Source organism: Takifugu flavidus, chromosome 1, assembly GCF_003711565.1.
Source record: "Takifugu flavidus isolate HTHZ2018 chromosome 1, ASM371156v2, whole genome shotgun sequence".
Lineage (NCBI taxonomy): Eukaryota > Metazoa > Chordata > Actinopteri > Tetraodontiformes > Tetraodontidae > Takifugu > Takifugu flavidus.
The window spans coordinates 12,541,523-12,567,353 of record NC_079520.1 but is presented as its reverse complement, the minus strand read 5'-3'; the positions used below and the strand labels follow the sequence as shown (position 1 = coordinate 12,567,353).

Here is a 25,831-nt window from a genome sequence, read left to right as displayed (position 1 = left end):
TTTTAAACAGTCAAACAGCTTCTCCCAAAACTGAAATGAAACCAAGAACTTGTTTCCATTTGCTCAGTGCTGTTGCCGCTGGCAACCATCTTTTTACAAACTTGAAAACAAACACGAATGCAGTGAAAAATTGGCAACAGAAAGTGGAGCAGCACTCTGCAAAAATGGAGGGGCCAGAGACGCATCTTTGTGTGCCACTAATTGTTTAAATATGCATAACTAGTAGTGTGTGAAGGGCCACAGGTAGCCCACATTTGACATACGTGAATTACGCAATAGAAAGGCACGGGAGAGCTCAGTGGTTTTTACTCATTTATTACATGACAATACAGTTTTTGTCCTCATATGCTACAGACAGGCTGGCAAAGAAGTCCAGAGGAGACCTTCTAAAATCTTTAAAAGAATAAACTCTCAAAACCTGTACAGTTACAAACACACTGGACGAACGATATGAAGCGTGCTGCTGCACGAGAGCTGACATTTCGGACCTTTGCCGAGCTCAGAAATGACAAGAGGAGCACCTGCTGTTTTGCCGATGGACTGCGGGAAGCAGTTTGACATTCTGATCAGCAGTGGAAGGCTGGTGTGGAAAACTGACCCGAGACTGAGGTGGACCCGTACAGACAGTCCAAGTCAAGTGATTTGGCCCCCCCACTTTAGTTCTTTTTAGAAAAATAACTTGTGAGCAGGAGTGAACACTTAACAAACCCCAGCCAACAGACAGGAGACTTTACTTTAGGGGAAAAGATCAAGTGTAGAACAACAAAGTGCAGTGTGTAGACCTATTGATAAATCTATCCAATCATAAAATGTACATGTAGGTTGCATTTGGACTATAAACAGTTAAAATATAGTTTTCTCTCTGGGATACAAAAGCAGTAAAAGAAATACTCTGAATGGCCAACACAAACCTGGATGTGCTGGGAAAACCTGGCGGTAAAAGAGCTACAGAATATTTGTGAAATTAGTTCTCCTGATCGTGGATTGAGAAATGTGTAGCTACAGGATGGCAACAGCACAGCGGATGTCAGAACCCTGGTAAATGGGTCCAGATGTGCTTGTGGAGAAAGAAACAACCCCCACAATTGTACAGATGTTGAAATTTGCTGCAAAATCTGACATTCAGGACTTCCAGAGTCTGCCATCGTCTGTGCGGCACGAAGATGAAACAGACACTCCACTTCATCCACAAGAGCTACAATCATCAGCTGGAGAACACGATGGACACATCAGTTCAACATTCTGGTGATTTGATTGTGACATCGCCGATTCAAGTCTCCTCCTTCAAGGAACTCTCACTATATATAGTATATATTTCTATATACAGTACCCAAAGTTTTACATCGATACATCAGCATTCACCATAGTTAATCGTTTTTAAACAAATAAGTAGAAACGTAAAATTGAACAGAACGCAAGGAAAATCTCTCCTTTACGCGACATTAATTTTGCATGACCCTCAGGTGAGGTGGGACATTGAGAAACATCGAGACAAATTAAGATTCGACTGTGCTGCTGTTGCTCGACGTGGCCACATGGAGGCAGAAGTGAGCGGTGTGCTCATAGAAAAGAAAGCGTGATGTGACCAGGAAACGAACACGCGCGCTCCCGCGCACACAGTTTGATGCAACTATGAATAAAGAAAAACATGCTAATGCAGACAGGGATTTTACTGTGTACTTAGAAATGTCTTTACATGACCTCAAAAATATCAAATCCATTAAAAAAAATGATGAATTAAGGCATGGTGGCTTGAATACTACACATCCATCCTTTAAATTTCCCCGCGTCTTTTCCTCAGCTGATGGTGTGTGTGACTGTAAGGCTTTGTCATACATTGATTCTGGTTTTCCTTCCATATTCACTGTACCTTTTCTCATTTGGCTCCAGGTCTGCTGCTGTGTGTTCACCCGTAAGGCAGAGGTGTGTCACATACAAACACACAGGCAACGTTCATGCACACGCTCGCACACATGCACACCTAAAGGGCTGAGCATTGCAGGTTGCCCTTTACTTGGCCAGAAGACATGCTCAACAAACATTTACATAAAGGACAAGGAAGTACAACAGGCAAGAACATGGGAAGAAAGACAGGAAAAGACAAAAAGATGCAAAATAATTTAAACAACACAAATCCACAGTGGATGAGATAGCTTCTCACATAGTTCTGGTTTCGTTCTGAGATGTTATTCAAAGTTTTTTGGGGGAATTTTAAGAAAACAAAGCCTGGGAACACACTTAAACCCCCAAGATAAACCCAAAGTAAGATGAGGTGTGGAAGGCTGGAATCTAAAGGGTTATCCATTCAGGTGAAGCCCAGAAAATGCACATGGTGAATGTGTTTCTTGATCCTTGAGAAGCAGACCACTGTAGGATATGTTGTCTGTTTCAGCCGATTCCCTTTAGCTAGAGCGGCCGTGCTCCGGATCATACCGAGGTCTCCGGCCCGGGAGCATAGTGAGCAAAACCTGCCCCTGAGAACCGGAGCATGAAGGGGCTGAGAGAGTTTGCACCTCCTCCTTCCGCCAGGTGGCCCAGTAATTTCTGGGGAAGGGTATCAGACCTGCGGAGTGACAGCATCTCTGTGGTGCCGAGGTGGCAATGAGAAGAGTCCACGCTAGTTCCTTTGTAGGACTGACACGAGGACAGCGGAGTCAACTCGGCCACGCAAGGCGGTGACACTGTCTCAAAATGCTGCGGAGAGACAGAGAACGCTTTGTCACAAGATGATCTGAAACACAGAAGCAGCACTGTGGTGTGCAGCTGGAGGAATTTCTGACTGAGAACAAATGGAAGAATGCTTGATGCAGAAAAGCTTGAAAAGTAAGTTTATGCTGGGAATGTTTTCTAGAGAATAAGGAGTTTTTTTTGCATCAACAAATCAATCTCTCATGATTTTTAAACAAATAAATCCATTAGCTGCATTTCAAATCAAACTCAAACTCAATCAAATCTAGAGACTGACGGGCACGTCAACATGCAGTTCCACAGTTAAACAGCAGGTGTCACACGTGTCTCTGGTCGAAACCGACTACAAAGATTTCATTTTCTGGCTACTCTGTCATGAAATGAGCGTTAAAAATTTGAACTACTCAGTTTTGAAAAATTAGTGAAGACAGCAGCTTCTTTAGGTTTGTCAGGATGAAGAAATGTCTTTTAAACATCCTGAAACAGCTCAGTCATTGAAAAGCACGCCTACTGCACAACAGCACAAAGACATCATATATGATTATCACTGTATAGGCCAGATTTAAAACACACACTGGATAAATGAATTTTTGCATATAAATGATTGAAGACAAACATATTTCAATATATTTTAGATGAATGATCTGCCAATAAACAAAAGACAAAGAAACAGGTTATGTGAATTTTTCCTACATTGGCAATGAATCACAAATTCATTGCCCAACATTCATAAAACACAAAAGTCACAACAGAAATCACACACAGAAAATGATGTGCAGTTTGTACTTAAAATATATATTAAAAATATGGTAAACGGAACAAAAAAAACCTGACTTTGCAAACAAATAACGAAAGAAAGTTTATCTAGCCTGCCAAAAAAGTCTGTCTTGGTTTGACAGCAAACGAGCAGATGAGACAACGAAGGGTGGTTTATGTGGGGCCACCCCACCATTCATACAAATACAGGCTTAAAAGAGAGTCACCTCCACTTCCCGCTCCTCTCTCCTCCCTCTGGGCCAATCAGAAACTCATTCTGCTGGAGGATTGAGAAAGCATGAAGATGGTGGACGGCTCCACAGTAAGGCACGGGCGAGTGGACTGCAGTTACCCAGAAAGAGTGATGGGGTGCAAAGTGTGAGGCATGCAGGGGTGGAAAAGAGTGAGGAGAGGGTAACAGAAATGAAGGGGGGGATGGGGAATAATGTAAGGGAAAAGGGGGGGAAAGGATGATGGAGGGTGGTGTGAATTTCCCATTAGTGTGCAGCAATAAAGGAGAAAAGAGAAGATAGAGCACAGCAGGAAGAAATCTGTCAATCATTTGTCTATTTATAGTGAAGCTTTCTTTCACAGGAAGGTGAAGTTACGCCACAAGGAAGAGAAATCATTCTGAAACACTGTTGCTCAAAGGTACCGAGGTTCATAATATAATGGCCTATCTGGGTGGCTGAGAGAGTGGTATTAATTTACAGTCTACTCCATAATCTACTACAATAACGCAATATTAACGATCACCCTGTTTTAAGAGACTTTATTAGGGGCCATTAAAGTAGATTTCTTTTATCTTTTAGAATAACTGAGAAACCATGAATTAGTCATCGTTAATGTTTCAGCCAAGCCACCGTGATCTGAAGCCTGGAGGCTGGGCCCTTGCTATTGCTGCTGAGATTACCTGAGCACGTTCAGTGGCTGTGGGACACAATGCCCTGCACAGAACCTTTTTGATGACATCCGGCAGCAGGCTTATCGTAATAAGGAGGATGATGCTGAGCCATGCCGGCCCGCTGGACAGCATCTGCATGAAAACGTAGTACATCCTCTGGTAGTTGAGGAAGGGCCTGGACAGAAACAGCAGAGGGAAACTCAGTAGCCACCTACTTAGGCAACGTGAAGCTTCTAAGTGACACTGAAGGGGCATAAAATGGTGCATACCAAATGATGCCGCCCCAGAGGAGAGAGAAAATAACGTAGAAAAGCAGCGACCCCCAAATGACAAAGTGATTGATCCATGTCCAGTGGTGTGTGTCCAAGGCAAGCTGAAACAAACAGATTGACCACATAGCAACTGCTCATCAAATCAATAAAGTCGATGTCTTTGCCTTCTGGTTTTACTGCAGCGCAAACTGAGCTGCTGCTGCTGGCGATCCCTAATGTAACATGATAATTAACACAAACACATTAAGTACAGTCTCCCACAACATCGGTTTAGCTACACCTGCAATTGTAGCGCAGCGCCAGTGAGGAGCTAACTGCTGTTTACCCTGTCTAACAGATGAGGTCAGTGCTTACACACACCTTGAGAGTAACAGTGAACACCAGCACAGTAAAGACAAGGGTCCCAAAGGTCCAGTTCCCAAACATCTGAAAGGGAGAGACAGGAAAGGAGTGAGAAACACCACAATTGCAATATTACAGTCAGAGAATCTACGGCTCCCTGCCAGCATGAGGTTTTCTAATGCTTAAAAATGGACAATGCGTGCCCAAAATAATAACACGACCTTTTGTTGGCCTCATTTTACCGCCACAGTAAAAAGATCTTAATCTAATCTGTACGTTAATGCTGATGCAGGTCTTCCTGTGGTTCCTTTTGCTGTTGCCAACCGTCCTGCTGAAGACTCTGATTGACACATGTGTTGCTAAGATGTAGCATGAGCCTGGAGAGCCTCAAAGGAAGTAATTCCTGTTGCCGCTGTTGCGTGACACCGTTTCTTTGGGGGTTGGTAAAGCATTTCTCAAAAGCATCTAGACACACGCATGATTAAAAATTGATTTGGCAAACCTGAATGGAGCCGGCCCACACCCAACAATGAGTGGGGCTTCGGTTTGTTTTACAAAAAAGGCTCTAAACCTCACTGATCCTCAAATCTTCTACGATGAGCTGTTTCACAGTACAAATCTTTCTCTTTATTGAACAGTGCCGCCAAATGTTGAACATTTCTGTCATCTTCTGAAGCCTGAAATCCTAGAAAGTTTTAGGCAGCCGTGATCGAACAGATGGAATGAATCCTGATGCAAAAAGAGGGAGAGTGGGCGCAAAATTAGGAAATAGGGCAGTTTATGTAAGAGCCACAGCTGGTTGTCGGTATTTTTTGCTACAATCCCCTGATTCGTTAATCCTTTATGAGGTTGCGTTTGAAACCTGGCTTGTTGTCAGGAGTACGGTTCCTCCACTGGAGCAAATCAAACACCAACCCACCCCGAGAACGGCTCCCACAAATACACAAACACACGCACACATGCACAAACACGTTAGACAGAACATCAAACAAATGTTGGATCTAAATCTAGCAGGAAACTCTAGCAATAGCCTATTTGCTACTACGACAAAACACACAGATCACATGGGAGAGTCGGAGGATTCTACTGTCAGTAAAGCGTGTAGGATCAGGTAGTGTGCAGGATTCAGGGCTTTACACAGATTAGAGAGAGTGATGGAAGACTGGAGGACTACACATTCAAATGAAAGTGGTGGAAGACCTGAAGTGAGAGGATGAAACTGGATGAAAGGGTGAAACTGAAAACTATGAACAGTACGACAAGAGGCAAAAAAAAGTATGAGAGACAGAGAGAGGAGATAGGGAGAGGAGGGCTTACCATCTGTGTGTTGGTGGTCATAAGCTGAGGACGAAGAAGAAGAAGAAGGAGGAGGAGGAAGAGGGGAGCAAAATAAAAAGAGAGGAAGCAGAAAAGAAGGAGGGGGAGAGAAGAGAATCAGGACAAAGGGTAAAATGAATTACAGGATGTTTCAACTGAAATAAAAGAAAACAGGGCCAAAGGCAATCAAAAACAGCTGACATGATCCAAAGTAACAATACAGAGAAAGATGCTATTGTTGTCATATGAATGGAGATCCAATGTTGGTGACCTCTATGGGGCTAAAATAGAGAGCTTGCTATCAGGGAACCACAGCGGCGTGCTGAAGTTGGCCACCCGCGGTCAAAAGGTCTGTTAATGTGAACAATCAACCAAAAGGAGGAGGAGGCGTTCCCTTAATAATTCAAACAAAACCCTTTTCTAAACTTTGGACTTCAAGGAGGAGGGTCTTCAGTATTCAGGGTCTTCTACACATGGTTGCATCCAGAATTTGTTGGAATTAAATCCATTTGTCCTCTAGCTGTGAAACCTCCCCTTGAGCCACTGCTGCAACGCCCCAAAGCACGACGGCCCCGTGCTTGACAGCTGTTCTCCTTCATATATGTGAATATATGTGTTTACCATATGTGTGTGATCTTTCTTCTCCAAACCTAAAGTTGCTCCTTTGAACCAAAAAGTCCCATTTTGACCTCATTAGTCCACAGGGTCCTTAAATGCATCAGGCTTGTTTTCTTGCAAATCTCTGATGCTGAAGAGCTCAGGAGAGGTTTTCTGATGAGCGCTCCATAAAGGCCAGATTTCTGTTGCAGTTCTATTAATCCTGTGAGCAGTTCTCTGATATTATTTTTAAACTTCCAGACCTGATCTTGACCTTCACCGGTCCTATTAGCCGCCATTTCTTAATTAGATCCTGAACTGAGGAAATTGGACCCTGAAAAACTGTGCTGCCTTCTTAAAGGCTTAAGAGGAACCCTGGGCGTTTATAAAGCTTTCAAACGTGCATCAGTTGACCTTTCCTAACGACAACTATGAACAAGTCACGAGTCCAACAGGCTAACAGGTCTGAGAGCTTTAACCAGAGCTCTAATCTCCTGGAGTTACCAGGGCGCTGCTTTCCTTTAATGTTTCATGCTGAACTTTCTGCCTTTTGGAGATCATTTTGTCTTCTGCTTGTTTAACTGTTCACAGAAACAGAACTTCTGCATGTCACTGTATAACATCACTTAAATATAAAAATAATAGTGTTTCTATCTTAACATGAGAATCCAACAGAGATGGATGCCTGATTTTAAGGAAACGCTCCTTTGTATCTCCAAAAGGACACATCAAACACACCGCACAGCCGATCTGTCTCTGCGTCACCGTCCCAGCTCTCCCACAGACTCACCTGGCCATTGCTGGTGAAAGTGGTGTTGTCGAAAAGAAAGTAGGCACCAAAGAAGAAGATGACGGCGTCGAATACTCCCAGACATGTCCAATACATGAAGACAGGCCAGCGGAGGAGGGAGTTCTTTGCTATGTCCCTGATGTCAGTCCACAGGGGGGAAAAGTGTTGGGTAAAAGCAACAGGCGCATCACACACACGGCGCCAAAAATACAACCTCCGACTTGTAGAAGGCTTCATCGTACCTATACAGGGATGGATCCCTCTTCAGTGTCTCCATGGTGACATGTTGCTCGACCAGGCTGTAGAGAAGGATGGGGAGCGAGGTGAAGCTGATGTTGTACAACGTCAAGTAGGCCGTGTCATACAGAGGCTGCATTGGGATAAAAAGAAAGGAATCACACAGGAGGAAGAAAACAAAGGAGGATAAAGAATCTGCGATGGACGTGTGGGGACGATGGACGTGTGGGGACGATGGACGTGTGGGGACGATGGACGTGTGGGGACTGTGTCCATACCTGCTGCGAGAAGCCACAGAAGAACTGATAGAGGAACTGAGGGAAGATGAAGCACACGTTCTGGAGAGATTTAAAGACAGAAAAGGGACACGCAGAGAAAGTGAGCGGTGGCATGTACATGCGATTTTTAGATTTGGAGGATCTAAAAATGCTACCAGCTACTGATTTCTCTGTCTGCAGAGCTTGTGCGCTATAAGCTCAGGCAGAAGTCTGCCAAAGAAAAGAGAAGAATAAGGCTTCCTTTGGCAGGGCGCTGCTCCGCGTGGAAGCCGCCCACACTGATCAGAGTGGCCGTGCATTCAGGAGGGGATGTTTCACTCCGGAATCACCAATTCAGCAGTTTCGTCAGAATAGCTGCAAAATCTGCTTCTTTGTATCCCGGCGTTTCACTGGGATTTACCACGAAGTGATTAGAATCAGTGAGCCAGCGGAGAACACGGGCCGCTGGCAGCGCACCTTGTAGAAGAAATACTGGACCAGTTCGGCAATCCGGATGTAATAGTAGTGGCCGTGAACCAGAAGGATCTTCTTCAGGTGTTTGAACTTGGGGATGGCGTAGTCGCTGTTCCTTGCTGCCTGCCGTCCCTCTTTACCCATGATGCCTTACGGGAAAAAGACAAAATGTTTAGGTGTAATCAGGATGTGGTCTGTCAGAGAGGGATGCTGTTTCCCCTCATCGAAACAAAATGGCTGCAGCTCAGCAGTGAGGGATGTAGGCATGTGTTGGCAAAAATTACACACATACAATATTGGCTGGATTTGTGAGATGTGAAAGATATTCAATAATTCAAGCATCTCTGTTAAGCACCTTGCCATGATCCTTCATGATGAACAACAATATACTAAAAAACAGACCTGTTTAAAGTTAGAAAAGCACATATTAATGAAAAAATGAGCTCACCGATGCCCACGTGGGCTTCTAGGATCATGCTGACGTCATTAGCGCCGTCACCGATCGCCAGGGTTATGGGGTGCTCTTTGGAGGCTTTAATAAGTTTCACAATCTGCCAAAACAAGGAAGCAAAAAGTGATCAGCACCACTGGGGCCGAGCAGGCCGCATGTCAGCGAAGGGCAGCTCGATCACCTGAGCTTTCTGCAGCGGCGCCATACGACAACAGAGCACAGCGCTGCAGTTGCGGCAGATTTCTAGAAAAATCTCTTTGTAGTTGCCCGGCCCGGCGCCCTCCTGGCTGGGCTTTAGCACAGCGGACAGCGTGGCCCCGTCGATGATCAGGCCGAAATCCAAACAGTCGACCGACAACCTGAACAAAATCCCAGAGCAGTGATCAGCAGGAGGCTCTCCACGCAGGCAGTTTTAGAACAGAGGGCGTTTCAGTTCTACCCAGAGATGGAGCGCTGTCTGATCACGGTCCGGTTCAGCTCGAACAGCACATCGTGCAGACTCTGCTCCTCCGTGCGCTTCTTGGTCAACTCGAGGATCTGGGTGCTGCGGCGGAACAGCTTGCTGGCGTAGCAGGTGGCGGCGGCCGTCTCCATCTTGTCCCCCGTTAAGACCCAGACCTTCATCCCTGCCTTGTGTAGGGACTCGATGGTGTCTGCTGCCTTCTCCTGGAGCCTGCACATCAATAAGTCAATAACTGCTTCAGCCTCCGGCGAGGTGGGTCACGACGTCCATCACCGCTTCAATCAATGTAACCAACTGGTGATACGTTATCAATGCCCCAGCAGCCCTGCCCCAGCAGCCCTGCCCCAGCCCATCACCAGTCCCAGCCCACCCGACTGATCACTTAAGAAACACATTTGTAGGTCGCTACTGGGATTTGGTTGAGCTTAGTTGAGGTTAGAATATTCTAACCAAGAGGAAAACAGCGGAAGCACAGTGCTGCTACGTCGGCTTATTAAATTCTAATCATTTTTGCCGCGTCACAATGCTTTAAAGACACTTTGTGACTCGTTAAAATGCTCTCTGGTCCCAGTTTCAAATCAGACCTGAACGTCTGGACTGACCTGTCCTCCACCGCTGTGGCCCCCAAAAGCACAAAGTCCCTCTCTATGACGTCATAGGCCTGTGCAAGCTTCTGCTCCCTATCCTGCAGGGCCAGCTTGGCTTCAGTCAGGTGATGACACGCCTCCTCGTATTCTGTCTGTGACAGTCGGCGGTAAGCAACACACAGAGTCCGTAGCCCCTCCTGAAAAGGGAAATACCGAGGTCACTGTTATGCAAAAAGAAGTCAAACGAACATTTCCAAAACCAAGAGCGGCAATAAATGAGTCGTGCTAAAAATCAGTCTTGTCTTGACACGTCAGCGTGTTTGGAGCTGTGAATTCTTCATGCTGTGAAGAGTCCTTGGTTCCTGAGGGAGTGATGTGGCACCTTTGGTGTGGTCCACGTATCTGAGAACAACTGGGAATTAAGTCTAACACTCATATTCACTCAGTCATCAGAGCAAACAGGATGGGTCCTCCTTTGCCGTTAGCATTTTTAGTGTTCATTTGGGTACACGAATGCCCTTGTAAATGCACATATATCTATTTTTTATATTTCTTTAACTGTTATATCCAGTTTCTGTTGAGATAGAAAGTTCCCATGATCTTGGACTGTAGATAAAGTCAGTGATCCGATAGATCCAGCTTATTATCACAATGTTATCCCATTTTATGGATAACAGATTGATCTTATCATTTTCTTTACGACTGATAAAGCCAGTGCAGAGAATGTATATCAGCGCCGTGAACTTACGACAGCGTTCTGCTCCACCCGGGCTTTCACCTGCTCCACCTTCCCAGACACTACACGTGGAAAGATAGAGGAGTCCGCTCCCTTACAAAACAGCAGATATTCTCCTGGGATTAAAAAAAACAATTATAAAATGGATGAACCGAAGTGACATCTCTCTATATTTGTATGTGCAGCTCACCTGAGCCGGACTTGACTATGACACTCATTCTCCTCCTGACGGAGTCAAAGTTCAGAACATGGAGCAGCTCAAACCTGTTGGGAGGTTATGGATTGTAAAGGACTGGTTTCACCTTTGACCTTTCGCCTCACGTGCATTTTACTGAAGGTTTACAAATGTTTACGACAGGCCTCCCAACATAAATGCAGCTCTTATGAAGACGTGTTCAGATCAGGTGGATTCTCTCCTTGTGTTAGTGCTGATCATCACAAAGGAACACATGCCTTCACACTCTTATTGTGTCAGATTTTCCTCAGCTGTCATCTTAAAATATCCTTATTAGAATTAAAAACATTCAAAATCACTGAAATAAGTAAGGGCTGCTAAAGTGAAATATAAGTGCACAATATTTATACTCTCAGTTTCTCCAGTCTAGCAGATGCAGTCCTTCCTCTCCAGCTGGTTTTGTCCCTTAAAATAGCAAACGATCGACAGGAGCCCACAGAGATGATGAAGAGAGGCTGCTTACATGACCCCTCTCTCGGCACCACGATCTCCACCAAACTGGAGAAACTCTATCCCTTATTCTCACAGATAAGGAAGATTGACTGAGCATTTTTTTGAACCACCAACAGTACAGTAATAGCAGAAACACCGAGAGCCGTTTCTTTCCAAGACTGCTGCCCAACATCAAGCTCTGTGGCCAGAACCTACCTTTCGATCTCGTCGTCTTTGTTGAGGATCTCCATGTGGTTGTCTTTCAGTCTCAGGTAGGTGTAACCCAGCCTGGAAATCCAGGGAGAACAAACTTTATTCACAGCTTGAATATTTGAATGCGGATTTCCCCTCAATTAAGATAAAACAATGCTGATGATCAGGTCTGAACAACCTGAAACTGTTTCTTCCTGCATTTTTACCTCTTCATTCCCTCCACCAGCGCCACCTCATCTGGTGAGGATGATATATAGAAGGAGGTGGGTCGGCCCTGATGGATGCCCCTCTTGATGCCGTCCACCGTGTCCTCCTCCTTCACCTGCACCGTGTGACACAGGCACAGCGCCCGGAAGAACAGGTCCTCATGCTCCTGCAGGTGCAAAGCACAGGTTCCACGCCAGATCTTTTCAAAGACCGAGTACAGATCATTCCAGGGATCGAACAATGAAAGAAAGCCTTTAAAGTGGCGCTATATACTGCCCACATTCAGTTTCCCTGTTTTCTCTTTCTGCTGCTCTTGCTGACTACACACTTTGACGCTTATTAATCTAAACATGGTTGTGTTACTGCTGCTGCCAGAAGTGTTGCTCATCACTTTTCTGAGTATCAGGACTTTTTTAAAACAGTAAAACACACGAGGTTAAAAAAAAAGACTTTCATTAGCCAGACACAAAACCCTGCTGTGCTTTTATATGCGATGAAAATAAACAAAACGGGCTTTTTCTTTGAAACGTCGGCCCATTGGCCTGCGGCTCAGACTCCTTATTGAATGAGCAGACTCACTCTCCTGTATCCTCCTGGTGAGGAATCGATCATGTCTATGCTGGAGGCAGCACTGAGGATTTGGCCATTGCAGATAGCATGCGGGATGTGGACGTTCCCATCGACGCAGCACTCGATAAATTCCATGTTGTTTTCGGTCAGTGTGCCCGTCTTATCAGTAAACACGTACTCCACCTGGGAGGAAAGAGAGGCCAGGGTGAGTAAAGTCTCCAAATTACCGTTGTCACCTGCAAACCTGCGCTCCGGTACCTGTCCCAGCTCTTCGTTCAGGTCAGAGGTGTTGACCTGAGCTCCTTCTCCCAGCTCTTCATCAAACATTTCCTCATCCCAGGTGATGAAATAGGAGCCGAGGAATTTCTGCATCTCTACCGTCACATACATGGACACTGGGATGATGTAGTTAAATAAAACCATGAAGGCCAGGAAGTCTGTGAACGCTCGGATCACCTGTTGGAGGCGGGAGAAAGAAAACATCTTTGAGGTATTTTGGATGAAAAGATTTTGAACTGGATTGAAGTTGGCAAACCGACCACATGACGCTGGCGCTCATTCTCCGTCCTGTGGTTGTACCAGGGCTCGTCGCGGTCCGGCGACCACTGCCAGGCGTACTTGAGAACAGTGTTGATCACGGCTTTGCTGATCAGGATGCACAGGTACACTATGAGGAAGGCGTTCATCGACCTGTGAGGACAGAGGGTCGGCGTTCCATCAGCGCATTCAGAGTGAAGCTTGTTGCACGTGTAGGAAACTCACAACTGTTGTGAGTTCAAGTTCAGTTGCTATTTAAACCGCATGGGAGGAGGACAAACACTGACACCTGCATCTGCCTATAACCAGCAAAGCTGTGTCAGTCTTCTGGGTGTACGACACGCTACAGGATTTTCTAGGTAATATTTTCACTATTCATTGTTTTTCATTTTTACCTGTATTTTACTATCACGTAACTTATTCTTTACTTTTTTTTTTACTTCATAGAAGCTTAATACATTCAAAAATGTACAAGAAAACTTAAACTTTTGTAAAGAAATGACATAAAAGAAGATGAAATTAAAAGAAACTATCCAGAATTCATCTCTTATTTAAAAAATAAACTATAACTGCTTTAAAGGGGATGAGTCCTCCGTTTTGTGTGTTTTCCTCTGCAAACGATTCTCCCCCCAGCTCTTTTTAAAAATGGAAACTATGATCTAGCATGTCATAAAAACACAAACATGTGGTGTAAATGAGTGGATGTTTTTGTACTTTTCTACAGCAGAACGCTTCTGTGATTTGGACTGGTAATTCAGAGCCATCTTGGTCTCCATTCCCGTGTAAACTGCAACAGCTAGAGAGAGAAAAACATAAATCATCCTAGAAGAAACAACAGTCCCGTGATCTAACTGCAGGAATCCACAGGTTATTACCATAAATGTGTTGTGTGTTCTTTAATGTGGCTCCTCTAAGGAGCAAGTTTTCAGCCCCGAGTGGTCTAGAATAACACAGAATACATCAGGATCGATATTAAAGACATTTGTCCTATCGATACAGCACTACGGCGTCACATGCTGATGAACTCCCTACCAAAATGCACACTCACCTAGCCACAGGCTCTTCTTTGTCCTTGTAAATATTAATGCGTCCAACAAATCTGCAACGAAAGTACCATCGAAATGAATTCAAGGGAAGCAAAGAGGGGAGATGTGCTGCAGCAGATATGCATGCATCAGAGAGCTCGGCGTGCTCACTTGTAGAGGTCAGGCTGCGGTTGTTCACATTCAATAGTAGCATGTAGTGAATCCACCTCCTGCTCCGTTCTAAAGGCCATGGTATCTGGTACAGCATAATAGGTCTGCGACAGGAACGTGGAGGAAGGGGTGAGCAGAGGAGGACATAATGGGAAAATGTCAGCCACACTCAGTAATGAGTTCATTTGAATCTTCCCTTTGGCTCCCAGCAGATTTCAAAAATGACTGGAGAAGGCAGAGAGGTGGGCTCTGCTCCTCAGGTCAGTGGGGGACGGACATGGTGGTCACCTCAGAGGCATATGGGAGGGGCACATGGCCCTATAATATGGTGCGTATGTGTGTGTGCGTGTGTGTGCTCACCCATGTGTGGGAGTCTAAGTGACATGAATGAAAGATCAGAGGGGAATTGACAAACAGCGCTGAACTACAGATCACCTCCAAGAGTCTCCACTTGTGTCTGTGTCTCTGTGTTGACTCCAGCCAGGAGATAGTTTCATTTTCTAACTGGTCTGATGTTCATTACATCACACCTTTTTAATGGACTGATACTGATCATGTTTCAATGATTGCTTAATAAATCACGGATAAATGCTAAACCACTTTCATCCTAAAAATGATGTCAGTTTAAAGGTCATTCAAGAATGAGGATGATTAAGCATGGACGCCATAAAAGACGAGCTAGACTGTCCTGTCTGCTGGTCCTTCTACCTTATGACTGGACTCTCCGTCCAGGCTGGTGGTGGTGACGTAACAGGTCCCGTCATGGCGGCTGGAGGACAGCAGAATGAGGTCACAAGGGAACGTCTCATCCTCCCTCACCACCACGATGTCCCCCACCTGACAGAGACACACACCACACACCCCATAACAGCTCCTACATCAATAATTAACACTGAGCAGTCCAACAAGAGTGTCACGTGCACGGAGCGGACGGCAAAAACAGATGGACCTGTGATTAAAAGGTATATCTGCTCTTCATCATTTCTTTTTCCAGATATATTTTTTTTTTCTGAAGGATTGAGAAGTTACATAACAGATTAAGCGAGCGGAGCAGCTTAAGCTCTGTTAAATCCCATCTCCACGGTGACCGTACACATGACACACACCCTCCGAATTCACATGATTAAAATATTCATCATTATTCCTGTTCCTGCTTTAATCCTCTCTGCGGGAGCTGCGGCTGAAAGAAACGGTGATTCGCAAAGTGCTGGAAAACACTCGCAAAGAAACAGAAGAACATAGACGTGCTGCGACTAACCAGGACAGAAAAAAGACCAAAACGGCAATCTGGTAAAACCTAATAAGCTGCAAGGGTCAAGCCTTGTTCCAGGCTGACCCTCAACACCACAGGAGTCGTCAACACAGCAGCTGGACCTGCTTCCATTGAATCCATCCTGCATTTAATGTAAAGAAATCCCCTGTTTTCTAGCCCAAAACAGTTAGTATAGTAAATATATGGCTTGATTGGTAGAAATAGATTATAATGCCATATTTTTGAAATGATTCTGTCCTGAACATTTTAATAACTATTTAATAACTCCATCGCTATTGTAGATGCAGGTTTTACTGTATTATATATATATATGAACTTTGGATGTTAGCTCATTTCTAAGCTCTACTGACTGTAAACTTGTAGGCTTTGGCTACATTAACACTACCTTATTGATCAAATGTAAAAAAACCAAAACCTTAATTTTACAGTGGTTAGAATGGTAGAGGACTAGACTTGCTAACCTCCTGCTAACCCACTGCATGCTGCTACAAATGCACACCTCACAGATGGATCAGCTCAGATTTAATATTTTAAAGCCGAGACAAAACAGCTTTTTCCCTGCAGGCACCAATACGGCTATCACTTCATATGCAGCAAATTAGGCGGAAAAAACAAACAGGAGCTGCAGGAAAGAAAGTTGAGGGACAGAAAAATAAGAGATGGGACAGCGGAGTGCTCTGTTGCTGGGCCTCAGGTGCCGTCCTGGGCTAATGAGGCCATCCTTACCCGCAGTTTGTGACTCTGCGTCCTCACCACCTTCCCTTGCTGCACCACGTCCACAGGACTTTCATTTATAGAGCAGTCGGCCTTGTGTCTGAGCCAGTCCTCATAGCCCTGAAAGAGATGTAATAGGCATAAAGGGGAGGGAATATTACAGTGCAGACAGAACAGGGGCCAGATCAGTGTTATTAATTAGCGCTGTGCTCTCTGAGCTTAGTGGCCATACTTCCTGCTTTTCTACTGGGTTTAGATTTATGTCGGACTAAAGCTCGGGCTTCCTTAGCTGAACAGCTCCATCTATCACCGATAGCACCTCATCACTCAGTAGCAGGGATGTGGTGGAGAGGCAGCATCTCCCAGGGGCACAGATCCTCAGCCACAGTGATTAACAGAGGAGAGCATTCATTATCATATTTCGCACATCAGCAGACATATTCAATAGCGCGTCCTTTCACTGGAGAGGAATGTGTATATACAGAGCAGCGATTGGTAAAACGTGCGTGCGTGTGTGCGCGTGCGTGTGTGTGTGTGTGTGTGAGAGCGAGAGCGAGACACACATAGGAAGAGAGGAGAAGAGAGAGATTCTTTGCAGTGCAATATTTCCCCTACCTGTTTTATGGCGGTGACAGTGATAACAAAGAACAGAGGCAGGCCGCTGGTGACGGGGCTGGTGGGGGTGTCAATGATAAGCTGCAAGGGAGACGAGGGTAGTAAAGCATGAGGGGAGGGAAAGGCAAAAATAAAAGAGAAGAGTATAAAAGTTGAGTAAGAAGGCGCGGCAGCAACAAAGATCCAGAGACCAGAGCAACGTTTGAGCACCCAGATACGTTTTACCCACATCGGACAGATCATTTTACATTTAGTGCAACATTGTAACTCAAGGATAAAAGAAATATCCGGACAAAGGACACAAACCGTCTTGACAAGACCGTAAAAAGAAACCTAGTTGATCTTTAAGCAGGTTGGTTTGAGCCCAGAAATTTCCCGAGATGTTTTCAGCTTTATGACTCCTCACCTGAACCAGAAATATGACCAGGAAGTAGAAGTTTGCGATTCTTCTGAACTGCTCAAACAGATTCTTGGGTATGAAGTTCCACAGGGTATACTGAGGGACAGAGCAGCGGCACAAATATGGTCACAAATACAGGAAGGGATACGATGAATCAGCATTTAAAACACAGCTCAATAATATGAAAGCAGACGGTAGTGTGATGCTCCAGCCATGCTGGGGCTGTGAGTAATGAGCTGCGCCTCGCTCACCTTGGACGAAACGATGCGGTTGTCGGGGTAACGCTGAGGGATGTAGGCTTCAGCTCCCGGAGGGGGTTCTTTGTGCCCGATGTAGACCGTTCTACTGTCCACCCAGATCTCCTCCCCCACACACTGGAAAGACAGGAAGACGCATATAGAGATATAAATAGTAATAGAGATGGAAGGAGAAACAGGCTCCACCAAACTGTAGAATATTCTTTATTCTAAAGACAAAAGAAAAATAGCAACTTAAACCAGTAACACCTTAAAAATGAACATTTTCTTTCCAGCTGGGCTCAAACTCAAACAATATAATCAGTTACTAATAAGTATCCTCCATTTCATCTCACATAGAATCTTGGGATAAAGAGTAAGACTGAAATTTGTGACGGTGAAACAGGAAAAGAGTAAATAATTAAAAGGAAATTCAAATAAATATTAATAAAAAGATGTTAAAAATCACTATTATATAGTATCAGGTGGCACAATGATGATGTCACTCACACATTCTGAACAGATAACCTCACAAAGAGTGTGCGTGTGTGTTTGTGTGTGTTCTAGTGTAGGTGGAGTGCGCTGACTCACACCTGTGGGTTCATCTATTATTGTTCCCTACATTTCTCCTCAATCCTCCCATCTTCTGGTCCAAATCACCACTCTCTGAGTCGGATATTTGATTAGAGATGAAGATACCAGCCCTTTCTGTGACATCTATGCTGCTCTATCTGGGAAGCACATGGAATTCTGGGAGTTCAGCAAACAGAGCAGAATGTTCAGCTGTTTGTTTCCGTCTGGCTCACATGGCTGCGGCCCGAGTGGGTGGGGCGAGCGCAGCCTGAACACAACACAAAGCCCAAAACTCTGATGACCATTATCAGCAAAACTTCTGCAACGTGTGAATGATGAAGCTCGTCATCGTTGGCAACGGCCAGATCATCTGTTCATCCCATCATCCCTCCTCGGTCACATTTGGAATTAAAGTTGAACAGGTTTAGATAATCATAATAATGATATTAGAATCCTGCTGTAAACCCTAATGTCATTACAATGTTAAATCAAGGTTAATGGACGTGTTCGACAATTAATGGCCAATGTCAAAAAGGCAGCAAGTGGAGTCGCGGGTCTAAATTTATCCACAGTGCAACCGACAGTAGGATGGAAATAGACATGGAGCCAAAGTCCTCCAGACTTTTTTTTTAACCCTGAGACACAGAAGTTACAGCTGAAGAGAAGGCAGCAGTGGAAATAATGACGGCTGTAACAAGCTTTTCTCCCATTTGTCTGCTTCTGGGTCACAGAGGCAGAAGTCCTGTCACCTGATCCACCAAACCTCCTGACCCGTGAACTGCCCACGCCAACCTACTGCAGCTGGGGGGGCTCCAAACCCCACCACAATGGCAAAGTGATGTTCGGGAAGGCATTATAAAACTGACAAGTGACAAGTGAAGAACCTATATCAGGTAGGTCCAAACCCAGTCCTGAGGGCCAAAGTCCAGCCGGGTTTTCTGTCCGACCAGGCTGAAAATGCAGTGGGACAGAAAACCTGGATGGATTGGACTGTCTGGACACGCTTGACCTCTATTGTGTGAAGATGCAGACCACTTTTGACATGACCACAACATGATATTCTTGGTTTAATAACCCTGGCAGGTATTATTTAAAAGAGCTAAAACATCCTCAAATAAGCTCCTATTTATACAGTGAGACAGTTTCTGCTGGATCAGAGGATTCTATTTGAACAAAGTGAACTTTAATGAACTCTGTGAAGAATAATTCACCGGCTGACAGCAGCGATTCTTAAATCTGTGCAAATCTCAGTTAATTAACTTTACTATTTAAAAAGCGAAAGCAGGACTCGTGTTTGTGTCTGATTTATCAGAAGGAAAGTGATTAGTAAACAATATTAATACCTTTCACACTTGCATTCATCGGATGTTCAAGTAGATCAGCGTTAGCCCCAAATCCTTCAAACATTTCTCCACTGTATCCGGAAGCCCGATTATGTTTGCAGGGTTTTATACTCATGATGGTGTCACCTCCCTCCTCGTCCTGACTCCTCATATCAGACTCCAGACTTCATGACGTGACTGTGGAGCGGGACGGGGAAAGACACGGTGCCGCGTTTGGGAGTTATCCGATCATTACTCCTCACTGCTCCACATCAGCGCCGGCCTCGCTGCTCGCTCCTCACTAGCTGCTCCGTCAAAGGGCGGAGCTGGAGGGTTCGGTGCAGAACTGAAAGCCTTCCAGCAGCCAGGCTGATCTAAGTGGCATCACCACCAAACATCACCCAGCCTGGTGGAATGAGATGACAGGCCAAAATGTCCCTTTAAAAAGGACACAAATATACATTTTCACTTGAAAAGCAGCCTCCTCCACCACCTCCCCCTCGCCCTGTCAGCCGTGAGGCTTTCATGACTCCTTCCCAGTCCTTCCCTCCACAGAAATGCCATAAAAGCAGACGCCATTAACCAGCCTGATTAAACGGTCACGTCTCGGCCCTCCTCTGCTGTCCAAACCATGATGAATTACACAGACGCGGCACACATCATGTCGAGCAGGTATCCCTCATTAACTCACACAGCAAATCTCCCTGAGTCGGCTCTTTATTAATGAAGTCCACCAACAGACTGCAGGACGGGGGATAAAACACACTCTGCTGTTTTATCCCACAGCACTAATCAGCTCTTAATTCATTAAGATACAATTAAAACTGATATAATGAAGCTAAATGGAAGTGGAGCTGTATCAAAACGCCCATGATGACGAGTGGCTGCATTTTATTAAACACAAATGTGTTCACATCTAAAAAAAACCCACAAGTACGAAGAATTAAAACTATGCTGCTGGTTTAGGAAATTTAAGAAAAAGGTGAAATTAGGAAAAATGAAGGGGCATCATTAAAACTAGCCATGCTTCTTCTACTTTGTAACCCTGAGCTCTTTAATAAGAACCCAAAAATGGATGAATCCTTTTGTTGATCTCACAGAGCTGAACATGATTTCTTGGTGGATTTGTGCAGCACATTAAAGGAGCTGTGAGATCTGCTGTGGCCCTGAGGACAGATGAAGGCAAACAGAGTCCTTGATCATCTGAAAAGGAAGTACATGACCTGCACAGCGCACACCCCACTGCTGCTCATTTACCACCGCTTAATCACCATGGAAATAGGGAGCAACAGATAGCAGTGGGATCACGACAATCATCTTTCTCACTGACGTAATGCTTTGAAACCAGACTCGACAGAGGATTCTGGGGCATTAAGAGTTGCTTTTTGAGTCAAGATCTTAAAAACTTTCACACATTTAGTTGTCTCACCAGGATAAACAGAATACTCTCAGAACCATCCAGAAAAATCAGCCAAAATGATAAGAGAAATTCAAAATAAGCCAAGACAGAAAGCACGGGAACCAAAAAGGATATGCTAAACACATTCGTCAGCTTTTTTCTTTTTCAGTCTTTATGTTACGACTTATGAATGAGTGCTTCCCAATGAGCTTAACATGAGCTCCACGTGGCTTCAGTGAAAAGTGCAGCTAACAGATGTCTCATTCCTGTCTATCACACAAGCAAATGCAGTTTTATTCCAGGATCTGTTGGAACCACTCCAGCATCAGCAGAAAAAGAGCTGGTAATTGATTTGAAATGCTGCTTCAGAGTATCTTCTGACACAGAGCACAATTATACAGCAGGAAACAATGCAGCAAGTGCAAACGGAGAGAAAATTTAGCTTTGTAGCACAGAAAACGATTGTCAGTGGTCGTCTTAGAAACATCTGACAATGCTGATTTTTTAAGCAGTCAGGATTGCATTGTGCTCCCCGACAGTCTACTGAATTGATCAAGCTCTCAAACACACAGATGTGATTAAACACCAGTGGGTGAATTCAAACAGGTGCTGGTGTTGGATGAGCATTAGAATAGTTATTTCAAAGAAGAAAAAGCTTTGATTATCATCGTACCAGAAAAATCTGAAGGCCAGATAGAGGTTCAGTCACGAGTCGCTGTAACTTTGGGCCAATCAACCTAAATTGGAGATCGGGACAAAAACCCGCACTGACACAGATGGGGCACAAAACTAAATCAACACAGAAAGCCCTGGGAGGGCTGGGAATTGAACCTCCAACCCTCTGACTGTGAGGCGACAGCTAACCGCGATGATATTGGGTCATTCTTTACATCGCCACCCACCGTGAGCCCAGGCTGCCCTGATCTAATCAAAATGGTAAATAAACACCAAACTGATGGCCAATTCTCAGTCCCGACCATCCAAACATCATTAGTCATTAGGCACCGAGGCAGAAGCTGCTGGTGTGTTTACATCATTTTCAGTGCAAGCAGGTGACATGGATGCTTCAAAAACGTTCATCCCAAAAAAGGATTATTCCGTTGTTGCCCCAGCTCCCTCTGCCACTTGATCTGCTGTGATCAAAGTGTTACGCAAGTCTTTAATCCAGCTGTGCTACTTTTGCTCTCCTCTGTCCTCTTTCTCCCACAAAAATCTCAATGCTAGCAAAAAAAAGCCCCATTGATTTTAAACTGAATATGCAACGTGCTAATTCGGACCAGAAACGGTGGTATAATGAAAGTGCTGCCTCAGGGGAGCACTGTGGGAAACTAAATCATTTAACAAGCCAGCACATCTGCTGGTAAACAGCCAGTGTGGTGGGTAAAACAGAAGCCCCGTGTGTTGCTGTCACCAGCAGACTCCGTCTCTGCCAGGACCCCGGCTCTAAAGGGGGCAGTGGACAGAAATAGACTGGCCTTATCTGTTTGGAGCAGCGGGAGCTAATGTGGCAAAACGTAAACCGAGCAGGTTGCGACCTGCTTTTCCACACCGGCGGAAAAGAAAGTGAGAGAGTTGCAAAGTTAGTCAAAACCATCAACCTTTGACCACACTGGAACCCGCGAAGCTGCATCCAAGTGTTTCGAGGACTCCACAGACTTAATGTTCATGGAAAAGATGCAAAGTGGCGCGATAACAGAAAAGGTCTGCAAGGGAAGCTGATGACTGAAAGCAGTCGGATGCAGTTTGATGCAGAGCAAGTTTATAAGTACTGTTAATAACTAGTGACATTGTGCCCCAGACATCCAACCACTGTTTTTAGTATAAAGTGATGAAAGGACATTATAGAGAAGAGAAAGGTCACGGGCGCTACACCCTAAAATAGTGTTATTATTAACTGTTCCACTGGATGTTTTTGATTACTCTTTCAACATTTTCAACCAAGCACATGAGTGGTAATGAACTGGTTAGCTTGGTTCTATGCTGGGCCCTTCTATGTTCTCCCCATGCTTGCGTGGGATTTCTGAGTATTGTTTCCTCCCACAGTCCATAAACATGTAGAGTAGGTTGATTAAACGGCACCTGTGTGAATGCATGACTTGAATTCTGTGACGGAACGCTGACCTGTCCAGGATGTATTCAGCCTCCAGACCAGTGCTGCTGGGACAGATCAGCACCTGTGTAACCCAGACAATGATGGATGGATGGATGGATGGATGGATGGATGGGTGGATGGATGGATGGATGGATGGATGGATGGATGGATGGATGGGTGGGTGGATGGATGGATGGATGGATGGATGGTGTAGGAACTGTGACAGGTTTGTGGGAATAGAAATAAACTGGTTACACTATGCGTGACGCTGTGATCATTCGAATAAATTGTTTAATATTATCATTTTTCCTGCCATTTTTCTAAATCACAGTCCGCACAGACACCTGTTGCTCCAGCTGTAACAAGTAAGGTGGAAGATCTAGGAACATGATCACATTTGGATATTTTTCCCAGCTATCTACAATAAACAATCTGTCTTCTTTACTTCATGCCACCTCCTCTGTCCCAGTCCTTTACATTAGATATGCATCTAACACGATGGACAAAGACTGGAAATACATTTAGGATGATCCTGTTGGACCAACTGGTGATTCTGCTGTCTTAGTTTGCATTAGGAGCCATTTGTTTCAAGATCATCTCTTAAGATGGTTTGATGATCTAGATTTAAAAAGATCTGATTAAAAATAAATGGAGACGACAGGCCGTGAAGACATAACCTGATGGACTCACTATAATAGACTTAACTTAAGAAGTGGAATAATAAAGTGCATGTTCCCTGGCTGATTGGCAGGCAGCTGTTCAGTATGGCAGGTTAGAGATGATCCGATCAACCAATGAGCCAATCAGGCATTTCCAACTCAACGTGTGGATTTATTAATGGCCTTCACGGGGGTTGGAAATTCCGGGATCTTTAACGGATTCGATTACTACGATCAAAAAAAAGAACCCCCCCCCCCCCCCCAGGTATACCAGATTCAAAAGGAGAAGGAACCTATTGAGGATCCTGATGATAATAAATAAGGAATTATAAGAAAAAAAATGTTGTGTTTAATCTCTGAGGCTGCTGATGGAGGTGTGACTGTAATCAGTCAAACTGGCCCAAAACCACCCTCACTTTTACAAAGGTATGTTGAAGTTATTTGGTTTTTCAGTAATCAAACGTGACTAAGTCCCCACATTTTTGGTCCTAAATTTTCTGGAATTAGAGAATTTTCTAGAAATTGTCTATTCTATTACAGGCCCGGTGTGGTCAATGGTTCCATGCGTCACGCTTGCTGCTGATTTCCCCTGATAATAGCCCTGCCGGAGCATCCATCACCGCCCTCCTGCTCTGTCACATACTCGCAGTCACACGTTCACTCATCGACGCCAGCCTGAGGAACCACCAACAACAGGGAAAAGCACTTTCCCTGATCCCTCGTCGCTCATACCTGGAATCTTCCAGCACCTGGGCCAGCAGACGACCGTCAAGCGTGTGACGGCTCCCCAGATGAGTCCAGTCTGATGAACACCTTACCTGTCAGAAAGCCACCAACCAGCTGCTTCCTGCCCCCATCAAAGACCGTGGAGGCCATGATCAAAGCAGCCAGAGCAGCAGGACCAGAGCACCCAGTAATACCATTATGGCTCAGCCTCATCTGCGGTCTTTGCAGGCATTTCCTGCTAAGTAAGGATCCCGTAGTTCAGTATCAGATGAAGCACAACTTGTCCGGACTGTATGGGGGCATCTTTTAACGCCAAGCCAAATCTGACCCCTAATTTACCTACAGACCAGAGCAAAGAGAAACCAGTGGGACTCATCTGAATGTGTGTTGCAGCTCATTAAAGCGGCCAAAGTGGGCCAGCCAAATTCATTCCTATTCTACACATTCACCAGCCATGATGGCATCTGTAGCCACTGGCACCTTCCCAATTCACATCCACAACAATTCCAAAGCCCACAGTCGGTGGCCGTCCACAGCGGAGTGTTTACCATCAGCTCACCGCAGGCAGCTTTGTTGTGACACTTTCACGCGTAAACCCGAGAACACAAATCCAGACACTTGCAGACTCAGTTGTGACAGTAGTGACGGACGTGTTGGGGGGGGGGGGCTTACGTATCTGCTGATGAGATTCCGGAGCCGGGTGAAATCCATCTTCACCACAGCCGCGCGTCGACGGCACTGCGCGGCAGAGACGTGCAGCTCTCCCTGGGTCCTCGAAAACGCTACCTGATGGGGACCTTTCTAGCAGGATCCATCCCTGTCCGCCGCCGTGTCTGTGATAGCGAGGAGCAGCGGTCTCTCAGTCGGCGCTTCTGATTTGCATGGCATTCCCGGGAAGAGCCATGCAACGAGGGAGCGAATCCAAAAAGCCGCACTCAGTCCGCCGCAGGCTGCATTTCACGTGGAGGTTTATCGTGCGTGAACCTTTACAGACCTGCAGTGCTGTTTCCAAAGCTCAGTCCTCGTCTATGAGACAGTTGGAGCCTCGTAACAGACGGTCCCTCATGGAGACAGTCTCCCGCTCTGTGCCAGAGCCGTGCGGTGAAACGGCAGCGCTCAGCCGTCAGATGATTACGCTGCGCATGCGCACTGGTGTCCCTTCAGCTCCTGGCCCAAACATGTGAATCACAATAATAATAATAATAGTCACAATAATAATAATAATAATAATAATAATAATAATAATAATAATAATAATAATAATAATAAACCAGTTTAATTAACATTAGAGATCTCTTTACTTTTTACAATAAAAATGTGTACATAACGCAACAACAGGAGGTGAACCTGTGATATCAAGGTTTTTTCACATAAAGATACACTTCCGACAGAAATATTAACATGTTTCAAGCAGCACCTGAAATACTTCAATTATTTTTTGATTGTTATCAATGATATGACTATCCCAAGTCTTTGCTATTATGTTCTAACAACAAATGCAAAGAACACGTTATAACCTACTGCCTCTACTTCTGATTATTTGTATCATTCTAGTAATTTG

General features: G+C 44.9%; 1 protein-coding gene across 4 annotated transcripts; it reads right to left on the bottom strand.

Moving 5' to 3' along the window:
• Positions 1-299: 299 nt before the first annotated feature.
• On the bottom strand, positions 300-25,389 carry LOC130535866 (phospholipid-transporting ATPase IH-like). Of its 4 annotated transcripts, XM_057051248.1 has the most exons (31): positions 24,943-25,389; positions 17,515-17,637; positions 17,270-17,359; positions 16,864-16,944; positions 16,261-16,368; positions 14,970-15,098; positions 14,262-14,365; positions 14,114-14,164; positions 13,941-14,005; positions 13,780-13,861; positions 13,068-13,218; positions 12,787-12,984; positions 12,538-12,711; positions 11,958-12,124; positions 11,755-11,826; positions 11,062-11,135; positions 10,884-10,987; positions 10,151-10,332; positions 9,525-9,758; positions 9,267-9,444; positions 9,083-9,185; positions 8,638-8,783; positions 8,182-8,241; positions 7,909-8,036; positions 7,667-7,802; positions 6,280-6,303; positions 4,981-5,046; positions 4,618-4,721; positions 4,358-4,523; positions 3,672-3,786; positions 2,443-2,694 (listed from the first exon to the last, which is right to left on the bottom strand). In XM_057051248.1, exons 1-30 carry the CDS (start codon positions 24,979-24,981, stop codon positions 3,709-3,711), a joined length of 3,417 nt encoding a protein of 1,138 aa, XP_056907228.1. In that variant the 5' UTR covers positions 24,982-25,389; the 3' UTR covers positions 2,443-2,694; positions 3,672-3,708. The 4 variants fall into 4 exon arrangements, with proteins under 4 accessions (XP_056907215.1, XP_056907224.1, XP_056907228.1 ...); XM_057051235.1 differs by lacking the exon at positions 3,672-3,786 and having other exon boundaries at positions 300-2,694; XM_057051256.1 differs by lacking the exon at positions 6,280-6,303.
• Between the last annotated feature and the right edge of the window lie 442 nt (positions 25,390-25,831).